The sequence below is a fragment of the Zingiber officinale genome, chromosome 7A, assembly GCF_018446385.1.
Source record: "Zingiber officinale cultivar Zhangliang chromosome 7A, Zo_v1.1, whole genome shotgun sequence".
NCBI lineage: Eukaryota > Viridiplantae > Streptophyta > Magnoliopsida > Zingiberales > Zingiberaceae > Zingiber > Zingiber officinale.
In genome coordinates this window covers 141,443,889-141,466,948 of record NC_055998.1, presented here as the reverse complement: position 1 = coordinate 141,466,948, position 23,060 = coordinate 141,443,889, and the positions used below count along the sequence as shown (strand labels likewise).

General features: G+C 44.6%; 1 protein-coding gene across 4 annotated transcripts; it reads left to right on the top strand.

Annotated features, from left to right (window-relative positions):
- Positions 1-6,071: 6,071 nt before the first annotated feature.
- LOC122002990 (probable glutathione peroxidase 5) lies at positions 6,072-10,087 on the top strand. Of its 4 annotated transcripts, XM_042558417.1 has the most exons (7): positions 6,079-6,246; positions 6,355-6,431; positions 6,515-6,576; positions 8,142-8,260; positions 9,608-9,775; positions 9,860-9,916; positions 10,022-10,087. In XM_042558417.1, exons 1-6 carry the CDS (start codon positions 6,190-6,192, stop codon positions 9,896-9,898), a joined length of 522 nt encoding a protein of 173 aa, XP_042414351.1. In that variant the 5' UTR covers positions 6,079-6,189; the 3' UTR covers positions 9,899-9,916; positions 10,022-10,087. The 4 variants fall into 4 exon arrangements, with proteins under 4 accessions (XP_042414353.1, XP_042414351.1, XP_042414350.1 ...); XM_042558419.1 differs by having other exon boundaries at positions 6,072-6,246; positions 6,563-6,576; positions 9,860-10,087; XM_042558416.1 differs by having other exon boundaries at positions 9,860-10,087.
- The last annotated feature ends 12,973 nt before the right edge of the window (positions 10,088-23,060 follow it).

Here is a 23,060-nt window from a genome sequence, read left to right as displayed (position 1 = left end):
ATTTTTCCGGAATTTTCCGAGTAGCGGAAGTAGCAAAAATAATTAGAACCCCAAAATAGCGTAGGCGGGAATCGAACCCGAGACCTATGGTGTAAGGGATAATGCTAGTAACCAGTTGAACCCAGCAGGGCCGTGCTGAAAGAAGAGGGAATCAATTATATTTATAATTGATTTTGGATGAATTAATTAGTAAATATAAATAAGGATTTAAGTGAGAAGTTTAGATTATTTTCTCACCGTAGCTTTTCCTCACCCGAAACCTAACACCACCGCCGCACCTCTCCTCTTCCCCCCCTCTTCCTCACGCACGGCACACACCAAGCTAAGGGTCAAGGGACTCAAGGGAACATCTTCCGGCGACGACTCCAACACGAAAAAGGTTCTTCTCCGCGAGAGGAACGCGAGGACGTAAGCGGTTCGTCGAACGGATCAGTTTTCTGGAAAACCTAGCGAATAGAATCGTAAGAAAACCTTGCGATTGAGGTAAGAAACCCCTCACCTGCAGTATAATTACTCTCGCTTGTTAGTTTTGGCGTTAGTTCAGTAATTTTACAGTTTTCAGTTTTAGGGTGTGCTTTTAGTGCACACCAAGCATTCGGTAGAATGCCCAGTTCAGAAGGATGCACCAATAGGTGTCCTAACAGCATGCAAAATATATTAGAAACATTTTTATTCAGTTGTTTATCAGTTATCACAGCTATATGGATCAGATATCTATTGGGTAGGCTCCCACAGTAGCCTCTAGGTTCAGATAACCTAGCTCTAGGTTTGCGCTCCATGGTCTCTCTAGTCGCCGTCCATCCGCATGTGATCAGCTTTTCCTTCTGGTTCTCCTCCAGGTCGGATGCTATGAAAGTGGTGGCCTCCGGTCGGGAAGAGTCAATCTGCACCTCTTCCTTTTCTTCGTAAACCAAAGAAGGTGGTTTTTCGGTTATAACATTTACCTCGACTCGCGGCACTTTCCGAGCGGACTTGGCTTCGGCTCGGACCATCTCCACATAACATCTTCGAGCTGCCAGCTGGTCTCCCCGCACCTCCCCTACTTGATCTTCCACCGGGAACTTGATCTTCTGGCAGAAGGTCGAGACGACCGCCCGGAACTCGTTGAGAGCCGGTCGCCCCAAGATAACGTTTTACGCAGAAGGAGCATCAACCACGATGAAGCTGGTGGTCCTTGTCCTTCTGAGCGGCTCTTCTCCCAACGAGATAGCCAGGCGGACCTGGCCAACCGGAAAGACTTCGTTCCCAGTGAACCCGTAGAGGGGGGTTGTCATTGGCAGTAGTTCAGCTCGGTCGATTTACAGTTGGTCGAAGGCCTTCTTGAATATTATGTTGACCGAGCTGCCTATGTCAATGAAAATGCGGTGAATAGTGTGGTTAGCTATCACCGCTCGAATGATCAGGGCGTCATCGTGCGGGACTTCGACTCCCTCGAGGTCCCTAGGCCCGAAGCTGATCTCGGGTCCGCTTGCCCTCTCTTGGCTACAGCCGACCGAGTGTATCCTCAGCTGCCTTGCGTGTGCCTTTCTGGCTCTATTGGAGTCTCCTCCGGTCGGGCTTTCGGCGATGATGTTGATCTCGCCTCGAGATGGGTTGCCTCTATTCTCCTCCTCTTGAGCAGATGGTCGAGGTCGTTCATGTGACGCCCGATGGTGGGCTCCGGGCTGCTGACGATGCTGTCGCTCGGGGGATCTCCTTTCTATTATTTGAATGGGGTTCCGTTGTCGATGTCGTCGGTCTGGTGAAGGAGATCAGCGACAGTAGCTCTTTGACGCATGATGAGTGATGGGGGGGGGGGGGGGGACTCCGACAGCCGCGGGTGTTGTGAGTAGCTGACTGATGAAGTGAACAAAACATCGGGGTCCATACCTTCCCCTTGGGCTTGGGCCGATCAGCCGAGACTTGCTAGATGGCGTGCGACCGAGTGTGCTGATGAGGACAGACTACTTCTGCTCGCGGTCCTCTGGGGGGCTGGTGACTGATGGGCTGCTTCCGCTCGGTGGAGGCTAGTTGGTCCGTCAGGGCTTCCTTTCTTCTCGCCGCCTGGCCTTCCTCCATATTGATGTATTTGTTGGCCTTATGCAACATATGATCGTAGTCTCGGGGTGGCTTCCGGATGAGCGAGCGGAAGAAATCACCGTCCACGAGCCCTTGCGTGAACGCGTTCGTCATTGTTTCCGAGGTGACCGTTGGAATGTCCATGACCACCTGGTTGAAGCATTGGATGTAAGCTCGGAGCGACTCCCTTGTGCCTTGCTTGATGGCGAATAGATTGACGCTGGTTTTCTGGTGGCGCCTGCTGCTCGCAAAATGATGGAGGAACGCCATTTGGAATTTTTTGAAACTCGTGATAGATCCGTCCGGCAGTCTCCGGAACCACCGATGCGCCGATCCCGAAATGGTGGTGAGGAACACTCGGCACTTCACACCATCTGTGTATTGATGGAGAGTGGTTGTGCTGTCGAACTTACCTAGATGGTCGTCTGGGTCGGTTGTCCCGTTGTATTCCCCGATTGCCGGGGGCACATAATGCTTCGACAGTGAATTACGCAGGATGACCTCTGAGAACTGCCGGTTGATCCGCTCGGGTGACGCATCTGCTCGGGGCGCTTTTCCTTTTTTGACGTCTCGGACGGGTGCTTCGTCCGATGAAGATCCTTTGTCCTGATTAGCTTGTGCGACCTCCGAGGGCGTCTGGAACAGAACCCGATGAAATGGTATCGGGGCGGGCGGCGCCCCCACCTGGGTGTCGGTCGGCCCCTTATTTTGCCCCCATTTTGAGAGCTGCTCCAGCCGCTCTTCGGGTGTCGCTCGGGCCCCCGATGCTGATGTCGCCTGCTGCGCTGCCTGCTCAGCCTGAGCCTTCTGCTGCTGCTCCACGATTTTTGTTGCTCGCGCTTGGATGAGTGCGTCGAGTTCTTCTGGGGAGAGCGTCACCATGAGTTGGCGTCGAGCTTCTTCCATTGTCTAGGCTCGGATTCAGGTGCGTTCCCACAGACGGCGCCAATTTGATCCTGTCCGAGCGTTGAGTCGACGGACGCTGGGGACGTGACACTCTCCGCTGCTGATCCGAATGGTGGCGTAGATCTCCGACGAACTTGCAAAGAAGCCGAGCCAAGAGGGGTTTCCTGGCGACGACCCTCCAACGCTCAAGTCAGGCAACGAGAAATGAGAGAGGCAGCGTAACTGTGGCTACAGTGAGGATTCCGCACACCTTTGTCGACGTATGGGGGTCCTTATATAGAACCCCGGGGAGGCGCGGGCACACTTCTCGATGCGTGCACGCTTTCCCAAACATACCTTAACGAGCGCTGTCAGAAAAGTACCCCTGACGCCATTCCGCAATCGTCCAAGCATATTCCGGATGTGACGGTGGAAGCTTCCACCGTATGATCCTGTGTACGGCTCGGCCGCCAACCCTGCTGCCTGTCGGCGACAGATGTCTCGAGGATGATGTTATCCCCTGTCTCCTTTGTCCTCTTGCGCCTCCTGCTAGGAGTGTCGCGAGGATAAGACGAATCAGGATGTTATCGGGTTCAACGCTTAACGAGTTTCTCGGATGAGATTGCTCTTGTCTGTCTTTGTTGCCTCGTGCCCCGGTCGAACGGACAGCCCGCTCGGCCCTGAAACCTTTTTACCTTGAGCATCGGAAACCCGACCCCTAGTCGGGTTGTCTTTCATTCGGCTCGAGGGATTCCCGGCCGATCGGCCCTCTCAGTCCGGTCGGTCGGGTCTTAGGGTTGAATCTCTTGACTTTTGACCTCCACGTGTCGTTGCCCTTCCGCCAACGAGGGTCCCCCGTCCTTACCACCGGATGATATACATATATAATTTATTTAAAAATAAAATTTTAAATATATATAATAAATTAACCTATACATTTATTATATATATTTATAATTATATTATCAAATAAATTATATATATTATTTTATTGTTAAATAAATAATATTTATTTTCTACATATTATTATCCAATTAAATAATTTTTATCGACTAAATTATTGATTTTTAAATAATTTTAATATTAAATAAATTAAATAATTGAGATAGTTAAATAAAATTGATAAATTTAATAAGACAAAGTAAAAATAATTTCACATCAATTAAGACAAATACGTTGAAAATCAGTTTTAATAGGAAAAATAATATAGTTCTACACCAAAAATTTCTAGACAGATAGGTTAAAAATTAGTTTAAATAGATAGATATATAGAATAGTCCATGTAAAAAACTTCAAGATAAATAAGTTAAAAAATTAATTTAAATAGTAATCTAAACCGTCGATTTAAATCTGTGGTTAATTAGACTCCTGGATTTAACTAACCTGATTTATCGAGTCAATTTATGATTAAGCTAATTAATCAGGTCAACTGATAATCGCCCCATTGACTCAGTTATGGACTCAGCCCGTGGGCCGGGTCTCCAGACCTAAAATAATTTTTATATGTTTTTTTAAAATAAATACCCAAAAATGATATTCAATAATGATAAGACAAATATTGTGGTGATTATTTCAGCATTTAATTTATACCATAAAAATATTTAAACAGAAGTGTTTTTTAGTTGACTAATTAATTTTAATGCTTTTTAATAGAAGTGTAAATAGATGATGAAAACAATCCAAATCGTTAATTTATGTAATCCAGATTCTGGATCATGTTTTGTGATTCAAGGGATAATCCCTTGATATGAATTGATGGGAATGAATGATCCCCACCTATTTTATAAATAATGATCATTCATTTCATCAATGTATGCTAAAAGATCATTCCTGAATCGAAAAAATGATCCAAAAAATCTACCCTCTAATTTATGGGATGTTAGATATTTTTTATTTCAACGTATAAAAGTATTTATAAATAATGATTGGTCCTTTTTTAATATCATATAATTTTAAAGATTAAACTTTTACGGAAATCATCATTGATTTTTTTTTTAAAAAAAAGTATTAATTACTTAAGCTCGAAGAAACCCATTACCATTTTGGACCTAAAAGTCAGATTACTTTGAACCACAAACGATGAAGGGAACGAAATCCTCCGGTTACCTTCGATAAAGCAGACTCAAGCTCGTGAGTGTGATGTCGCAACTTGCAAACTTGCAAAAGTTAGAGAGGGCACAAGTTCACGAGCCCATCGTTATTTTAAGATTGTTTGATAAGTTAATAAAATTAAATCAAGTTTAAAATGAATCGAATCATTAAAACGATGATTCAAATTTGATTTGTTTTTCTTATAAGTTTTAAATTAATTTGATATTGATTTGAACTCAATTCATTTAGATATTATTGAACTCTCAATTCAAATTTTATTTGATTGTTTAAATTTTTTATATTTTAAAATTATTTAATTAGTTATTAAACTTGGCAATATAAATTTATTTGTTCATTTTAAACATTTTTGTAAGAAATTGATAAGAGTTTATTAATGACCGTGATTCATAAATATTATTCACTAACGTTCACAAACATTATCGATCTATGAATGTTATTCACGAATATATTCATGAATATTAACGAACTGAATACATATGTGTTCAAATTTAATTATTCGTTTAGTTAAATAAACGGTTTAAAATTATTCATTAATTAATTTTATGTATATTAAACGAATATAAATAAGGTCTTATTAAGTCGTATATTAAATTTATTCAGTAACGTTCGATTCATTTACAACCCTACGAGTTCAGAGGTAACTCGATTTCAAACATCTAAAAAAACAAAAACAAAAAAAAGACCGCAAAACAAATTTAAAATTAAGTCATTATTTTTTTTTCAAATCAAAAAATTAATATCTCAACGATTCAGCCATTTTTTAAAAATGAGACGTGATTTTTAAAATATAGCAACTTTACCCAAATTATTTTAATAATAAGAACACAATAAATATTTTAGAGGTATTATAAAAAAAAACAGAAACAAAAATCGGAATTGATTTTTTTTTTTTTTTTTTTTTAAAATGGGACGTATTTTGTAATGATTAACGAAAACAAGCTCTTTTTATTTTCGTGTCATGGCTTGGAGCGGAAGCCATTGCTCTGACACTGACACGGGCTGGCTGCTAGCCTTAAAACACTGACTGGCGCTAGATATTTCGAACCCGTAGGCAGCCCCTCGAGTTGCTCCGTCCAATTAAGACAAAGAAGGGGAAGGTCAGGAGAGAAGACAAAGAAGGTAGAGAAAGGGGGAATGGGGGCTGCCGGGTCCGCGTTGAATGGAAGCTCCATCCACGAGTTCACTGTCAAGGTGATGAATCGCTTCGATTTCCTTCGACGTTTTGTTCGTTTGTTCTATCTTTTGGTGCTGGGAGTGGGGTGGGTTTAATCAGGGTTTCTTCTTCTGTTCTTCGTTCAGGATGGCAACGGCAGGGACGCGGATCTGGGGATTTACAAGGGCAAGGTCCTTCTCGTCGTCAATGTCGCCTCCAAATGGTACCACGTTATTATCAGCTGTGTTTCCCCCCTTCGGGAGAATTGATCTCTCTACTGCTTCTTCGTTTGTGATTTTCAAACAGCGGGTTCACAAATAGTAACTACACGCAGCTGACGGAACTATATAACAGGTACAAGGGCAAAGGTATGTTTCCGTTCTCCAATCAAAAAAGCTTCCTTTTATGGAATTATATCCTTGCACAAGATGATGAATGATTTTTAGTGGAACTTTCGAACTGTTTACGACAATACAAGAGTTGGTAAAGAATAAGGAACTTTTCTTGTTTCCTGTAAAAAAAGGGAAATAGTCAGGAATACAACAAAATTTATATGAACAAAGATCGCTAAACACTGTTTTGTTGGAGTGTAGTAAAATGGGAGATAAAACTTAAATTTAAAAACTTCATTCGTTAAAACCATAAATAATATTAAATTATTAATTTAATTTTTTTAATGGTTAGGTTTGAGTTTCATTGCATGCAAAAGTGAGATTTCAACCTAAATTGAATGGAAGCAATATGGTGGAAGATTGAAAAAAATTTCAAGCTTTTCCTTCACTCCCTCTTTTCTTTCTGTCAAAGGAAATAGAGGGAAAGTGATGTTAAAAAAACTGACACTTTATTTTCTTCCTGATTTCCTCCCCTTGTATGAAAAACACTCTAGATCTTGATCTCTACATGTCTACTTAGCAATAATATTTATACCTCAAGATACAAAAGAGTAGCCTCCAGAGTCTGCATGCATGAAGACGATGCACACATATGGAACAGTTAAGAATAGAATGAAGGAATACTTCAATACTTCACAATAGAAATAAAGACCAAGATTTTTGCCACTGACTATTTATCACCTTATTTTTTTTTTTTTTGGAACGGACTTGCAGTGCCATAAGTATTTGATTGATAGACCATACACTTTGTTGTAGGATAAGTGGCTCTTGGTTTTTGCCTAGGCATAATTATTTATTTTTCAAGTTTAATACCATGGCAAAATAAATAAGGTTTTGAGTATTATAAGAATTTTACAAATAACCTCTGTGAAATATGCGAAAAGATTTAGCATTTGTCAGGAGCAATGACTAGTGTACTTATTTGGATGGGAAAAGGAAAGATCTTTTGACGCTTAGTGTTTAGACAAGAAAAATTTTAGTGTTATCCTACATGTTTCATATTTCTTGTGATATTTCAATTGTAGATTTATTCTTTTTTTTTTGGCTGATAGTCTTTTTTGCCTCCTTTGTCCTGGATAGCCGATGTATCATTTTGATTACGGAGAGAATAGTGTCCATTATCTCTTCTGGTTTATTAGTCTCAAGGCAACACGATATGCAGTTTGATTTGATTGATGTAAGAAACCTTTTTCACTCAACTTAGACTTGTGTTTCTATCTATCTCCTAGGCAATTCTAGATAGGTATGCCTTCAGTTGTCTCATATATGGTTGCTAAGTTTGTTAAATGCAACATATGAAGCTGAATTTTCATTCTCAACTCAGATCCAAACTAAAGAATATCTCAATTCACATATTCAGTGAAATAAGCCATCAAAAAGATCTTGACAATAATCCTATTTATGTTTGCGCATTCTATCATGTGATATCTCTGTGAATTGTTTCTTGAATGTGGAATTAAAAATTTTAAGGTTACGACAAATCATGTTATAGTGGTCTTTCCAACTTTTCCTATTTAATGAACCAAGTTTGGTATATCCAGATTTTGAGATTTTAGCATTTCCATGCAATCAGTTCTTGGGACAAGAACCTTGGGATGATCAGAAAATAAAGGAGTTTGCTTGTACAAGGTTCAAGGCTGATTATCCAATTTTCCAGAAGGTAAAGTTGTTATAGTTGTAAGATTGTTAGGTCCTAATCTTTTCAGTTATTGTTTTTTATTTTGTTTTATTATCGCTATTTGAGTTCATAGCTATTGTGGCCTAACAGTCTATTTGCTGTTATGAATGTACCATCTTTAGCTTTACAACAACCATTGTTTTACCTAGCGGTCTGTGCAGCACATTTAATTGAGCCTACATAACCATATACCTCCCGTGTATGCATGTATCTTTATTGTTGTTCTCTCGGGACAGTCTAGTGGTTAGCACATGAGGTGTTGTCATCATGAGGTTTGGGGTTCAAATCTTGACAAAGCCGAGGTAAATGTCTCCCTTATGTGTTAGTCACTATTCCAAAGGCTAATAGCCATCCGTGATTTACCTTTTCCGTGTTGGCTTTGGGACGGATTGACGGGGGCGTTGGGGGTGAGCGTATTTGTCTTTTGCCACCATGTATCTTTATTGTTGCTCGTTCGGTACAACCTAGTGTACTAGTCCCACAATCTTAATGTCCTTGAGAATAGACTAGATGCAAACTGTTGACTTATCCAATTTATGTTTAATTGCACCAATGATGATGAACAGATGAAATGAGAAAGGAAGAGATTTATTGATTAAGGGAGATGCAATGGTTGGTTGTAAAGGAATGAGTATCTAACTTGCAATCAATCCATTAAGCAACTTGGTTAAGATGAATATTTAAGAAAAAAAGGATTCGTCAAATGCACTTTGATTGGAACACAGATGTTTATCTTCATAAATATTTCAGATGTTTTATTGGTTATAGTTCTCCGATAAACTTCTTGCCACTTATAGTCCTTGATCTCCGATAATATTCTTATACATCTATTAAGTATTGGATAAATGGAGATTGGTTCTGTATTTCAGTCATGTTAAGCATGCTATCTCCTTAGTATTTGTTTCTTCTTTATTTGCGACATACCATATTGATCTATTTTCCCTTTATTACGTAGTGTAGCTACTAGTAGCATATTTATTATAGACATTGTCTGGTGAAGGATCATCTACAGAAAAAATTAAAATCTTCAAACTCTGTTATATGATTGCACTTGACTTGGAGGTGTATCAAATGGTTGGAAGAAAATGCCTAGCTCCTTTAGAGGGTATTGACTGCATACTGATTTCACTCAATCTGTCAAACTTTTTTTGAAATTATTGTTCCTCGGATATTACATTTGTATCCTTCATTCTCAAAGGAGATTCTATGCTTAGGATTTGACTATCTTCAGATACATGCCTGAAGATATTTATATCTCATTCAATAACTATGCATCTCTACTCCTATTCATTCAATATAAAAAGACATTTTTGGATGCCGACCATATAGGTTAAAGTAAATGGTCCGGCCACGGCGCCAGTTTACAGGTTTCTCAAGGCAAGCAAACCTGGTTTTTGCGGGAAGAGGATCAAGTGGAATTTCACCAAGTTTCTAGTCGATAAGGATGGCAAGGTTATCGGTCGCTACGGGACTTCCACACCCCCCTTGTCCATTGAGGTACTAAGATCTCGTTCCAAGTTATCATACTCTTACGATTACCTTCCTTTTTCTCTTGTCATTTTCTTCTCGACTTGTTTGCAGAAAGACATTGAGAAGGCACTCGGCAGCCAGCACGAGTAAGAATATCCTTGGAAAGAAGTAAGAAACATAATATCTGAGACTCTAAACCCCCTAGTTACTTGAAGGTATCATGTGTTTTCTTGTATATATTTTTTGTTAATATTTTCTGTTTGTTGTATGTAGATATTTCATATTGGGTTACGTTGTACCACTAGCTGTTCAAGTTCATTTTCATGTTCATGTTCTCAAGGAGATTGGTCTGGTTGGTTAAGCAATTGAGTGATGCAGATGACCCAACATGACCCCTTGAATTTTAAAAGATTATAATTTTTGATTTGAGATTTAGAATCAGGTTTTGTCTATTGTTATGCGTACAGAATTTAAAAATCTATATTTACTATCAGTATGTATTGTAATCACTAATTTTCAAATTCAAATTTTACCATTTAAGTCCTCATCTAAGCCTTTGAAGATTTTTTTATTATTTTTTTAATAATTTTTATTTTTATGATATTTAAGATATTTTTGATATTCTTAGTAATTATGGGATATAATTAGTCTAAAATAGTGTCATGTTTTATTAATTTTATTTTTTTTCAAATTTTTTTTTATGAGAAGATTATTTTTACGAAATTAAAATTGAGGTTCATATATTAAGATTTTAAATTTTTTTTCTTTGTTTTAATCTAAAGTTTATATAAACTTTTGTACAGTTGATTGAAGATTCATCTCACAATTATTAATAAAATGTTAGACTGAAGATTCATCTTTTAATTATTAATAAAATGTTTTGTTTTTAGCAAACATAACTTTTTTCCTTAATTCTTTTAAGTTCCCTTCTTGCCTTCTCTTTTATTTTCCTTTCTCGTCAGCTTGTAAGATAATTGTTATAAGAAGAAAGTAATATACAATACTCAATTTATTTTATGATCCATTTAATAAAAGACGCAGAAATCAGGTATTGTAACACCCTATCACTTGGCTTGGGGATAGTTTTAACCACTTGGTGATTAAAATTTTTTTTTTTTTGTCACATCCTATCATTGTTCTTATCAACGGTACTTTGAGATGGGTGTTCACTAATGTAGAAGTTTTCGGATGGTTGATTAAATGGATTATGGAATTTAGTGAATATGATATTTAATATCCATCTCAGATGATTATAAAAATCCAAGCTTTGCTTGATTTTGTGGTAGAAATAATAGTCCCGACTCAAAAGGAACATAGAAAAATTTTGTGAATGGATGATATTCTCAACCGTAAAATTGTTGCTTTGTGACTAAAAAGTCACGAATTTGAATTCTAGAAACAGTTTCTTACAAAAAGTAAGGTAAGGTTGCGTACAATGGATCTTTTCCCGGGACCTCGCATAGTGAGAGCTTTGTGCACCGAGTTATCTTTTTTTATCATCTTCTCAATCAGGAATTAGAGTTGGGATGTTATTAATTTCGTCCTAAGAAGATATACCTCAACTATCCGTTCGGCTAAATTTTTGAGTCACTAACAATGAGACAAAATTGTAGCTTTATTGGTCGACCTTCAAGCAACCAAGCAAGTTAGCACTTTCCGTGTAATTATTCATTCCGATTCTTAGTTGGCCGCTCAACAGATAGACGAGAGTTTTGAAATCAAGAATGGCCGACTGAGAAGGTATGTTGAAGCCTCCTCACGATTAAAATTAGATTTATAGAAGGTAATCCTCTAAAAGTTACCTCAATCAGACATCCATAAAGTTGATGAGTTAGTTAAAATGATGAGCGCCCTAGCTACCTTGACTTTAGACAACTCGATCTCAAAAACTCTATTGATTTCTCATCGATTAAGCACCAATTCGAGAGGAATCGGCTCACTGGCGGACCCCCTTTATCTTATTTTTGTAACAAGGGATTTTATCTGCTGATCCTGTCCGAATGCTGAATCAACGGACGCTGGGCACGGGGCGCTCTCCGACTGCTGACGTGGATCCTCGACTGGTGGCACGTAGCTCCGGTGAACCTGCATAGAAGTCGGGCCGGGAAGGGGTTCCCGGCGGCGATCCTCCGACGCTCAAGTCAGGTAAGCAAGTGGTGGAAAAAGTAGCTCCCAAGGTGTTCAACGCGTACCTCCCGCGAAGTATGAGGCTCGTTATATAGAACGGTGGAAGGGTTCCTGTGCGTCCACCGAGGCATATACATGTCCGAAGCCCATACTTCGGTATGTGTCTGTCAGAAAGTTTACCTGACGCCATACTGCTACAGTCCAATCACATCTTCGATGGGACAACAGAACACCTCGTTGTCAGACTTGGAGTATGGCCTAGCCATAGAACTTGACGGCTGTCAGAAGATGTTCCTGTCCCCCTTTACCCACCGCCGGCCGGGACGTACGTCCGGCCGGCTGGACGGAGACCGTCGTCCGGACGGCCCTCATCCCCTGCGCCGGCCGGGCGGCACGCCCTTCACGTCTCGCTCGGCTCTTAGACATTGTTTCAACTGAGCGTCGGAACCCCGACCCCTGTCAGGGCAACTTTTACTGTTGGATGCTCCTCGGTTAGCCGATCGGTCTATCCTTTTCTTCCGAGTCCGGTCGGCTCATCCTCCTCCGGTGGACCCCCGGCCCTTTGATCTCCACGTGGCGTTGACCTCTTGCAATGGGGTCCCCTGCCTTGACCACCGGATCACTTGCCTTCCCCTCAAGTCTAGTCGAAGGAGGCGAAGTCCGACTGACTGGACTGCCGAGCTGATCGAGTGGCGACCGATACCTTAGTCCGCTCGGACAGGCTGAGGGTTGCTCGGCCGTTCGGCGATATCTTGCCCGTGCCTTGGAAATTATGCCGAGGCATCTGTCAACCACATGTGTTAACCCGTAACTTGCTGACACGTGACTACCTTTCTCTTGTCGGCGGTGGCGTCACTTCCGATGGGACAGCCGCCGTTTGAAATGAACGGCTGGATGATGACCTCGTTATCGACGACCTGGATCGGACGGCTGAAATTGATAGCGGCCGCCCTTATAAAGCTCCGACTTCTGCTTTCCGCCGCATTTCGGCCTCATCTCCTCCCGACGTCTCGCTGCACCTTTCTTCTCCGACGACCTTGCGTTCCGGCTCTCCGGCGACCCTACAGCTTCTTCCGATCATCTCCCTTGCCCGTAAGGTTTCCTTTTCCTTGCTGCCTCTCCTTTCTTCTCTCTATTAGCTATTTCTTTTATCATCCCGCACTCTTTCCTAATTTTATTCCTCCTTCCTTCCATCACGCGTCCATCCCTGGCCTTATACCATGACCAGTACCTCACAGCCGACCGGCGGTGCTCCTGGTCTTTGGTATTCGACCATGGAAAGTCGGTTCGACGAGGAGGACGCCTTGCGCCTCACTCGAACCTATGATCTGCCTACCGATCACCACATCATAGTAGCTGACACCACCGACCGGCCACATGAACCGCCGCCCGGCACCGTTCTTTTCTTCCGAGACCAATTTTTGGTCGGGCTGCGTTTTCCACCCCACAAGTTCTTCTTACAAGTCTGCAATTATTTTTGCATTCCGCTCGGCTAGGTAGTCCCTAACTCCATTAGGCTGTTGAGCGGAGTGATAGTCCTTTTTAAACTGAACAACATCCCCCTCGACCCTAAGATTTTTCACTACTTTTTTTATCCCAAGCAAGCCGAGTGGGGTACCTTTATTTTCCAGTCTAGGATAGGTTTCGTCCTTTTTGATAACATGCCGAGCTCCAACAAACATTGGAAGGAGCACTTTTTCTATGTGCGTTTTCCCGAGCCGCCAACTTTCCGTACCAAGTGGCAGACGGCGATGCCGGCGCAACCGGAGCTCGGCAAATTTAGAGGCGATGCGGCATACCTTCATGCGGCCGAGCGGTTGGTGGGTCAGCGCTATCACATTGACAAGCTGCTCCTTCCGGGAGTAATGTACATATTCGGCCTGTCTTCTACCCCAGCCGATCTGCCCTGCAACATGAGTAAGCGATTCTCATCCCTCCTTTTTCTTTTGTTCTAATTGATTTAATCTTTGTTTCTGCAGCTGAAGTTATGTGGCGTGCTAAGGCGACCGAGAAGTTCAAATTGAAGGCCGCTCAGATTGAGGCGGTGAAGAACAAGGAGGTCGCCGAGCGGGGCCTTGATCCAGCTGATTCGACCGGCGAAGTAGGTGAGGGGACTCAGGATGCCCCTGAAGCCTTAGCAGCTACTACCTCTCACGACGAGGTAGCGGGCGGCAGAGAACCTTCTACCCAAGCTGAGGCGGAGGGCCGTTCGGCCGATGATGTTCCCTTGCTCACTCGGAAGCGCAGACGGCCAGAGCCGGCATCTGCATCAACTGCCTTTGATGAGCCACAGCCCGAGCGGGGCGCGGATGCTCCGATGTTATCGGGGACCATTTCTCTAGAGAGTACCCGACCCCACATGGCTCTCCGAGGGCAAGCTATGAGGTGCCGCCGTCCAGCCCTTCAAAACTCTGCGCCGTATCAGGCGTTTGGGCGAGCTTCCCTCCTCGTCCATCGGTGGGCCATCCGGTAAGGCCGATGCTTCTCAGAGCGAGCCGAGCGGCCCGAATTTAATTAAAACCGTCCTGCGCCTCCCCTCAGAGGAATACATGGCTGCTGCTGATCGGCAATTGGTCCCCGAGCAGTAGATCACCTTGACAGGCCCTCTTGCAAAAGCTTGGGAGGATGCTCGGCGCCTAATAACCGCGATGACTCCCGGGCAGCTCGGCGACAGCAACCTTCAACAGGCCACCGGGGTATGCTTTTTTTCTTTGTTCGTGTATTTGAATTTAGATTTTAACCTGTTCACTTTTGCTCACAGAACTGGGTGGAGCAGATTGCCATTAGCAATCGGTTGGCCGAGCTGGAGGATGAATTGAAAAAACTTAAAGCCGCAGGGGACAACCGACGGCCGCTCTGGAGAAGGCCAAAAACTTACTGGAAGCCGAACGGAAACGAGCTTCCGATCTGGCGAGCGAGGTTGCTCGGCTTGAAGCGGTGGTCAAACAACGAGATAAGGAGATCAAGACGGCGACCACTCGGAAGCGCCAGGTCATCGATGACATGGACCGAATGAAGGTGGAGATCAGAGGGCTAGAGCAACACATCAAGGATCTGGATGCCCTTCTGACCACCGAGAAGGAGAGCCGCTCGGCCGATTTGCTGAAATTTGATGAAGACTTAAAGGCTCTCCATGCTGCCAACGATGCCTCCCAGGCCGCGCTAAAAGAGTATCAGGAGGGGGAGTCGGCTCGCTCTGAGGAAGTGAGGAAGGCATTCGTCCGCTCGGATGCCTTTGGGGAGAAATTTACTGACAAGATCTCCCTCACCTTTGAAGAGGCGATCAAGGCGGCTGTGGATCACTTGAAGACCAAGGGCCACCTTCCCGCCGAGCTGACCATCCCCCCAGAGGATCTGGCTACCGTGATGGGCGCCATTCCTGATGCACTTTTTGATTTTGACGCGTGAGGAGTGTTTTTCATCAACTTTTTTGTTCCCCTGCCGTTCGGCCAAACTTGTTTTTTGCTGTAACTTTTTTGGTTTGCCCAGTGCTCGGCATAAATAGATTATCTTTTCCGTTCCTTCAACTTTTGTTTTGGCAAGAAATTTTTTTTCGTCACATTAAGTGTTCTTTAAAACTCCTCCGCTCGGCTTCACGCTCTAACGTGGACTCAAGCCGCTTGCCTTCAATAACGTCTTTCGCGATGCAATTGGGCAGCCGCTCGGCGCGCGAACGTCAACCATTCACGTGCTCACATTTTTAATTCTAATTAACCATCTTTTGCTTTGCGCCTTACCTCAAAGGGGTTTTCGCTAGATTTTTGCAATGCGAGCCGCTCGGACGTTTATAGACGCCGGCTCGTCTCTCGATATTTAACATCGGAGCTCGACTGTATTCCGCTTGGACGTTTATAGACGCCGACTCGTCTCTCGATATTTAACGTCGGAGCTCGACGGTCTTCCGCTCGGACGTTTATAGACGCCGGCTCGTCTCTCGATATTTAACGTCGGAGCTCGACGGCCTTCCGCTCGGACGTTTATAGACGCCGCTCGTCTCAATATTTAACGCCGGAGCTCGGCGGTCTTCCGCTTGGAGGTTTATAGACAGCTTGTCTCTCGATATTTAACGCCGGAGCTCGACGGCCTTCGCCGGAGCGTTTATAGACGCCTCGTCGTCTCGATATTTAACGTCGGAGTTCGACGGTCTTCCGCTCGGGCGTTTATGCCGGCTCGCTCTCGATATTTAACGCCGGAGCTCGGCGGTCTTCCGCCGGGCGTTTATAGACGTCGGCCTGTCTCGATATTTAACGTCCGAGCTCGGCGGCCTTCCGCCGAGCAGCGGCCGGCGCCTCTCTCGATATTTAACGTCGGAGTCGGCGGTCTTCCGCCGAGCGTTTATAAACGCCGCTCATCTCGATATTTAACGTCGAGCTCGGCGGTCTTCCGCTTCGGACGTTTATAGACGCCTCGTCTCTCGAAATTTAACGTCGGAGCTCGGCGGTCTTCCGCCGGAGCGTTTAACGCCGGCTCGTCCTCGATATTTAACGTCGGAGTTCGACGACCTTCCGCTCGGGCGTTTATAAGCGGTGGCTCGTCTCTCGATATTTAACGTCGGAGCTCGGCGGTCTTCCGCCGGACGTTTATAGACGCCGGCTGTATCTCGATATTTAACGCCGGAGCTCGACGGCCTTCGCCGGACGTTTATAGACGCCGCTCGTCGTCTCGATATTTAACGTCGGAGCTCGGCGGTCTTCCGCCGGACGTTTATAGACGCGGCTCGTCTCTCGATATTTAACGTCGAGCTCGGCGGTCTTCCGCCGGAGGGTCGCCGGCTCGTCTCTTGATATTTAACGTCGGAGCTCGCGGCGGTCTTCCGCTCGGACGTTTATAGACGCTCGCTCTCGATATTAACGCCGGAGCTCGGCGGTCTTCCGCCGGTCGTTTATAGACGCCTCGTCTCTCGATATTTAACGCCGAACTCGGCGGCCTTCCGCTCGGATAGACGCCGGCTGCCTCTCGATATTTAACGTCGGAGCTCGACGGCCTTTCGCTCGGACGTTTATAGACGTCGGCTCATCTCTCGATATTTAACGTTGGAGCTCGACGACCTTCCACTCGGACGTTTATAGACGCCGGCTCGTCTCTTTATATTTAACGTCGGAGCTCGACGGTCTTCCGCTCGGACGTTTATAGACGCCGGCTCGTCTCTCGATATTTAACGTCGGAGCTCGACGGCCTTTCGCTCGGACGTTTATAGACGCCGGCTCGTCTCTCGATATTTAACGTCGGAGCTCGACGGCCTTCCAATACGCGAAGTCGCCGCATTCGTAGAAGGGTGGAATGGTGACGTCTTCTCCATAGAGATCCATTCTCTAGCTTTGCTCCCACGGGTGTTGATCCGATGAAGAGCGACCTCGCTCTGATACCACTTGTTAGGATCCTTCGTACTCGGCTAGAGAGGGGGGGTGTGAATAGCCGCCCCAAATCGATCGCGTTTCTTCCTACACTTCGTTAGCGCAGCGGAAAAACAAACAAGGAAACGAAAACAAGAAGATCAAACCTCAACGCGTCGATGTAACGAGGTTCGGAGATGATACTCCTACTCCTCGGCGTGTCCGTAAGGTGGACGAAGCCTCTCAATCCGTCGGTGGATGAGTCCCCGGAGAACCGGCTAATAATATACTCCTTGTGGGTGGAGAAACCTCACCACAATCTTTTGCAACAGCAAACAAAGGAGTACAACAATAGAGACAACAAACAAGAACAATAGAAATTGTAAAACACTTGCTTGCCTCTTGTTGTCGACTGGAACCTTGATGAAGCAGCAGCTTCTCAGATCCAGCAGCTAGAACACCAGCAGGAAACTCACGCAGAGCTTCAGCAGCGATGAGAGCTCAGCAAAGCTCAAGAGCACACCAGCAGCTCAGTAGTCGAAGAGCAGAAGCTCAAGAAGAAAGGAAGTCTAAGCCCTGTAGAAGCCCTCAGCCCCTTTATTTCTTGAATTAGCAGCAGCAGCTATGATCCTTAATTTCTTGAATTAGGGTCATCTAGGTACAAGGACTATGCACCTTGATCCTAACTCATGATCCTAATATCTCACACACATCTAAGGTGTATCAAACCACATTCAAGTCAATTTGATGTGAGATATGGGTTAAGGTCAACTTAGGCTAAGTTCTCATGCATTTTCTAAACACCAATTTGATCTCAATATCAAATTATATGTTTGTCCTTAAATCAATTTCATTGATTATGATGCAAGAGATGATGACATGGCATAAAATGGTATCATAAATGAAAACATGTGCCAATGTCATGATGTCATGGCATAAAGTTTGAAATTTAAATAAACATGACATAAAAACTAGCCTAAGCATTATCATGACATTTCAAATGATAATAAAACTAAACATGATGTCATGACATGTGAGGGCAAACAATCATGGCAAGATTTAGCATAAATAAATATACCTAGATTACCTATCTAAGTATCCTTAACCACTTGGCTAACTTCAAATTTAATCCTATATTGCCCCAAAATGCCAAAATCCTAATTTTGACACTTCTTGAACTCTAGATTAATTCATGCCACTTAAAGATCAAATTTATCCTCAAAACTTGGCATGTTTCATTTTTCCTCGAGAGTTCTCTAGATTTTCCCAAATTGTGCCAATTGAGATTAAAAATGAAATTTCCAATCTTTAGGCACATTTAACTCTTCAAAGGAGTAAATGATAATTCCATTTCATTTTCAAAAGTTCTCAAAACCTTGAAAATGCTCCTTGAGTGTCAATTTCCTCAAAGTTGGGTTAACTACCCTTCTAATCGGAGTTGACACTCTCTAACCCATCTATGGGTAGAGAAGATGCTCCTAGGAACCCAATACCTATTCGAGCTCATTGGGTTCACTAAATATTCACTAGGGATAACTTCCCTAGCAACCCTCCTAATGACCCTCTTAGGCTTTAAAGCCTTGGTCATTTGGGACTCATCAAGATCAACTCTAGGGGTGACTCCCCTTGTGACCTTGGTGGTGGTCTTCCTAGCCCTAGGTTTTGTTCCATAATCGAATGGAACATTATGATAAGTGAGCTTGACCATTTGGGACTTAGGTTTGTGACCCAAACCTTTCTTGTCCTTGGACTTGGGTTTTTGACTCTTAAACCCTAGAGATGACTTCTCCATGTTCTTAAGAGTCTTTTCCAAAGTATCAAGTCTTGACTTCAAGACTTGATTCTCCTTCTCTAATACCTCAATTTTTGATTTATCACTCTTCCTTGAGGTATTCCTAGGCATATGTCTAGTTGATTTAGGATTCCTACCTAGGTTATCCTTAGCCTTAGATGGGTTGATCCTAGGGTTAGCCTTTCTAGAATTATCCTTATCTAGATTCATATGTTTAGCTCCTAAGCACATGTATTGATTCCTAAGGTTATCATGCTTGTTATTATCGACAAGTGCAATAAAATTCCTAGCATGCATTTTATTAGAATTGCAAAAATGAACCTTAGAGGTTACCTTAGGGTTTGCCTTAGCTCCCCCTTTACATGTGTTTGGCCTCTTGTCCTTGTGAGGTTGCCTCCCCCTTGGACATTGACTCCTATAGTGTCCCCTTTGCTTGCATTGGAAGCACACGATGTGCTCCTTGCCCTTGCGTTTCGGGACTCCGGCTTCCTTGACCTTTGGCGCCGGTGGAGTCTTTCTTACCCTCTTTGGACACTTACTCTTGTAATGTCCATGTTCCCTACACTCAAAACACATTATGTGTAATTTGCTTGAAATCACAGTGTTTGAGTTACCTAGGGTTGTGGATGGAGATGAGCTTTCTTCTTCAACCCTTCCGGAGGTGGAAACTTCTTCTTCTTGCTCCGAACTTGAGCAAGAGGAACTCTCCTCCTCTTCTTCCTTGGATGTTGAGTAGCCCTCAACTCCCAATTCGCTCCCTCCATGATGTGAGCTACTTGACTCACTATGCTCCTCTTCATGGCTTGAAGTGGAGCTCTCCTCATGGTACTTGGCCAAGTTATCCCACAACTCCTTGGCATTGTTGTATTTACCTATCTTACACAAAATATTAGTAGGTAATGAAAATTCAATTGTTTTCGTTACCTCTTCGTTGATTTCGGATTTGTGAATTTGTTCTCCGGTCCACTCCTTCTTCTCAAGAGGTTTTCCTTCCCTATCCACCGGAGGAGAAAAGCATTCTTGTACACAAAACCAATTCATTATGTTAGTCATAAGAAAGTACTTCATCCTTACCTTCCAATACGCGAAGTCGCCGCATTCGTAGAAGGGTGGAATGGTGACGTCTTCTCCAAGTAGATCCATTCTCTAGCTTGTGCTCCCCGGGTGTTGATCCGATGAAGAGCGACCTCGCTCTAATACCACTTGTTAGGATCCTTCGTACGGCTAGAGAGGGGGGTGTGAATAGCCGCCCCAAATCGATCGCGTTTCTTCCTACACTTCGTTAGCGCAGCGGAAAAACAAACAAGGAAACGAAAACAAGAAGATCAAACCTCAACGCGTCGATGTAACGAGGTTCGGAGATGATACTCCTACTCCTCGGCGTGTCCGTAAGGTGGACGAAGCCTCTCAATCCGTCGGTGGATGAGTCCCCGGAGAACCGGCTAATAATATACTCCTTGTGGGTGGAGAAACCTCACCACAATCTTTTGCAATAGCAAACAAAGGAGTACAACAATAGAGACAACAAACAAGAACAATAGAAATTGTAAAACACTTGCTTGCCTCTTGTTGTCGACTGGAACCTTGATGAAGCAGCAGCTTCTCAGATCCAGCAGCTAGAACACCAGCAGGAAACTCACGCAGAGCTTCAGCAGCGATGAGAGCTCAGCAAAGCTCAAGAGCACACCAGCAGCTCAGTAGTCGAAGAGCAGAAGCTCAAGAAGAAAGGAAGTCTATGCCCTGTAGAAGCCCTCAGCCCCTTTATACCTGCGAAGGAGAAACAGCGAAGAAACTAGCCGTTGCAACGCAACGGCTAGAACCCTGATCGGTCTGCGGACCGATCAGGCCCTGCGCTGATCGGTCCTCCAGACCGATCAGCCAGTGCACAGACCTTCTGTGCGTACTCTGATCGGTCTGCGGACCGATCAGGCTCTGTCCTGATCGGTCCCCAGACCGATCCCAGCTCTCCCAGCTCTCTTACAGACAGAGAATCGCTCGTCTCTTGATCGGTCGTGGAGACCGATCAGGAGCTTCTTTTCTCCGCTTCCGATCGTTTCCTGATCGGTCTGTGGACCGATCAGGAACTCCACGATATGCTACTGAGTGGAATCATTGAGTATCACTGGATCGGTCTGCGGACCGATCCAACTCCTAGGTTTAGAGTGCCCCCTCTAACCTAGTTCGGAGAACGAGCTACCAAGCCCTCTCCGACTCCATATGCCAAGCTTCACTCACTTGGACTTAACAACACCAGATGTCCGATCACCCTTGATCCATCTGGATTTTCCCTTGCCCGGCTTCACTCACCAGGACTTTCACCTAGCTTCACTCACTAGGGTTTTCACACTGCCTAACATCCCAGTTAGGACTTTCTCACTGCCTGGCTTCACTCACCAGGACTTTCCAACTGCCTAACATCCCAATTAGGACTTTCCCACTGCCTGGCTTCATTCACCAGGACTTTCCACACTGCCTAACATCCCAGTTAGGACTTTCCCACTGCCTGACTTTACTCACCAGGACTTTCCACACTGCCTAACATCCCAGTTAGGACTTTCTCATTCACCTAGCTTCACTCACCAGGATTTTCCCGAATGCCTGGCTTCACTCACCAGGACTTTTCCCCGTGCCAAACTTCCTGTTTGGACTTCTCCGTGCCAAGTCTCCATACTTGGACTTTTCCAGTGCCAAGTCTCCATACTTGGACTTTTCCAGTGCCAAGTCTCCATACTTGGACTTTTCCAGTGCCAAGCTCCCTGCTTGGGCTTTTCCGTTGCCAAGTCTCCATACTTGGACTTTTTCCCGAATCAGGTCAACCAGGTCAACCTTGACCTATGGTTACACCAATAATCTCCCAACCATCTATTCTTGTCCCATATCAAGAATAGAACTCTCTCACGAGTGTCAAACATCAACATGCAACTCAACTAGGTCAACCTTGACCTAAGGTTGCACCGACAATCTTCCCAAGTCAAACATCAAAATACAACTCGAGTCACGTCAACTCGAGTCGGGTCAACCAGGTCAACCTTGACCTAAGGTTGCACCAACAACAAGGACATAGGCGACCGAAATGTATATAAATTTACATTTAGCGCACCTTTCACCCCGCTCGGATAACGTACTTCCGGCCGAACGGCTCGGGGTCTTCTCCGTCGAGCGCTTGGCTCGGATAACATACTCCCGGCCAAACGGCTCGGGGTCTTCTTTGTCGAGCACTTGGCTCGGATAACATACCTCCGGCTGAATGGCTCGGGGCCTTCTTCGTCGAGCGCTTGGCTCGGATATTATACCTCTGGCCGAATGGCTCGGGGCCTTCGTTGTCAAGCCTTTGGCTTCGATGATATACGCCCGGCCGAACGGCACGGGCCTTCTTTCGAAAAATTACGATGAATTCTATTCCCGAAAGAAACTATATCTGAAAGACTAACCTGCCGATCAACATAAGATCTGACTCAATTTCTCAACTCCCGAATACCCGTGGAGTGAGGTGGATACAATGTACTCGCCGAAATTTATCAAGGCCAGGAGGATGGCGAAACTTCCCGGTCGGTCCCCCATGGCCGCTCGGCCCCCCCAGAGGTGGAGGTGGCCTGCTGCTTTATCCTTTTACTTGAGCCTTCTGCTCCTGTTGCTCAACGAGCCTAGCTACTCTTGCCTCTATCAGAGCGTCGAGTTTCTCCATGGAGAGCATCACCATGTGTGGTCGTCCAGCTTCATCCATTGTTTCCATTCGGATGCAGGAGCGTTCCCATAGACGGCGCCAAATTGATCCTGTCCGAATGCTGAATCAACGGACGCTGGGCACGGGGCGCTCTCCGACTGGTGGCATGTAGCTCCGGCGAACCTGCACAGAAGTCGGGCCGGGAAGGGGTTCCCGGCGGCGACCCTCCGACGCTCAAGTCAGGTAAGCAAGTGGTGGAAAAAGTAGCTCCCAAGGTGTTCAACGCGTACCTCCGGCGAAGTATGAGGCTCGTTATATAGAACGGTGGAAGGGTTCCTGTGCGTCCACCGAGGCATATACATGTCCGAAGCCCATACTTCGGTATGTGTCTGTCAG

Excerpts from the sequence above, each read along its gene's own strand:
- LOC122002990 (XM_042558417.1), top strand. The coding sequence starts at position 6,190 with ATGGGGGCTGCCGGGTCCGCGTTGAATGGAAGCTCCATCCACGAGTTC. Across the intron at positions 6,247-6,354 it reads TCCACGAGTTCACTGTCAAG|GATGGCAACGGCAGGGACGC; the intron begins GTGATGAATCGC and ends TTCTTCGTTCAG. Across the intron at positions 6,432-6,514 it reads GTCAATGTCGCCTCCAAATG|CGGGTTCACAAATAGTAACT; the intron begins GTACCACGTTAT and ends ATTTTCAAACAG.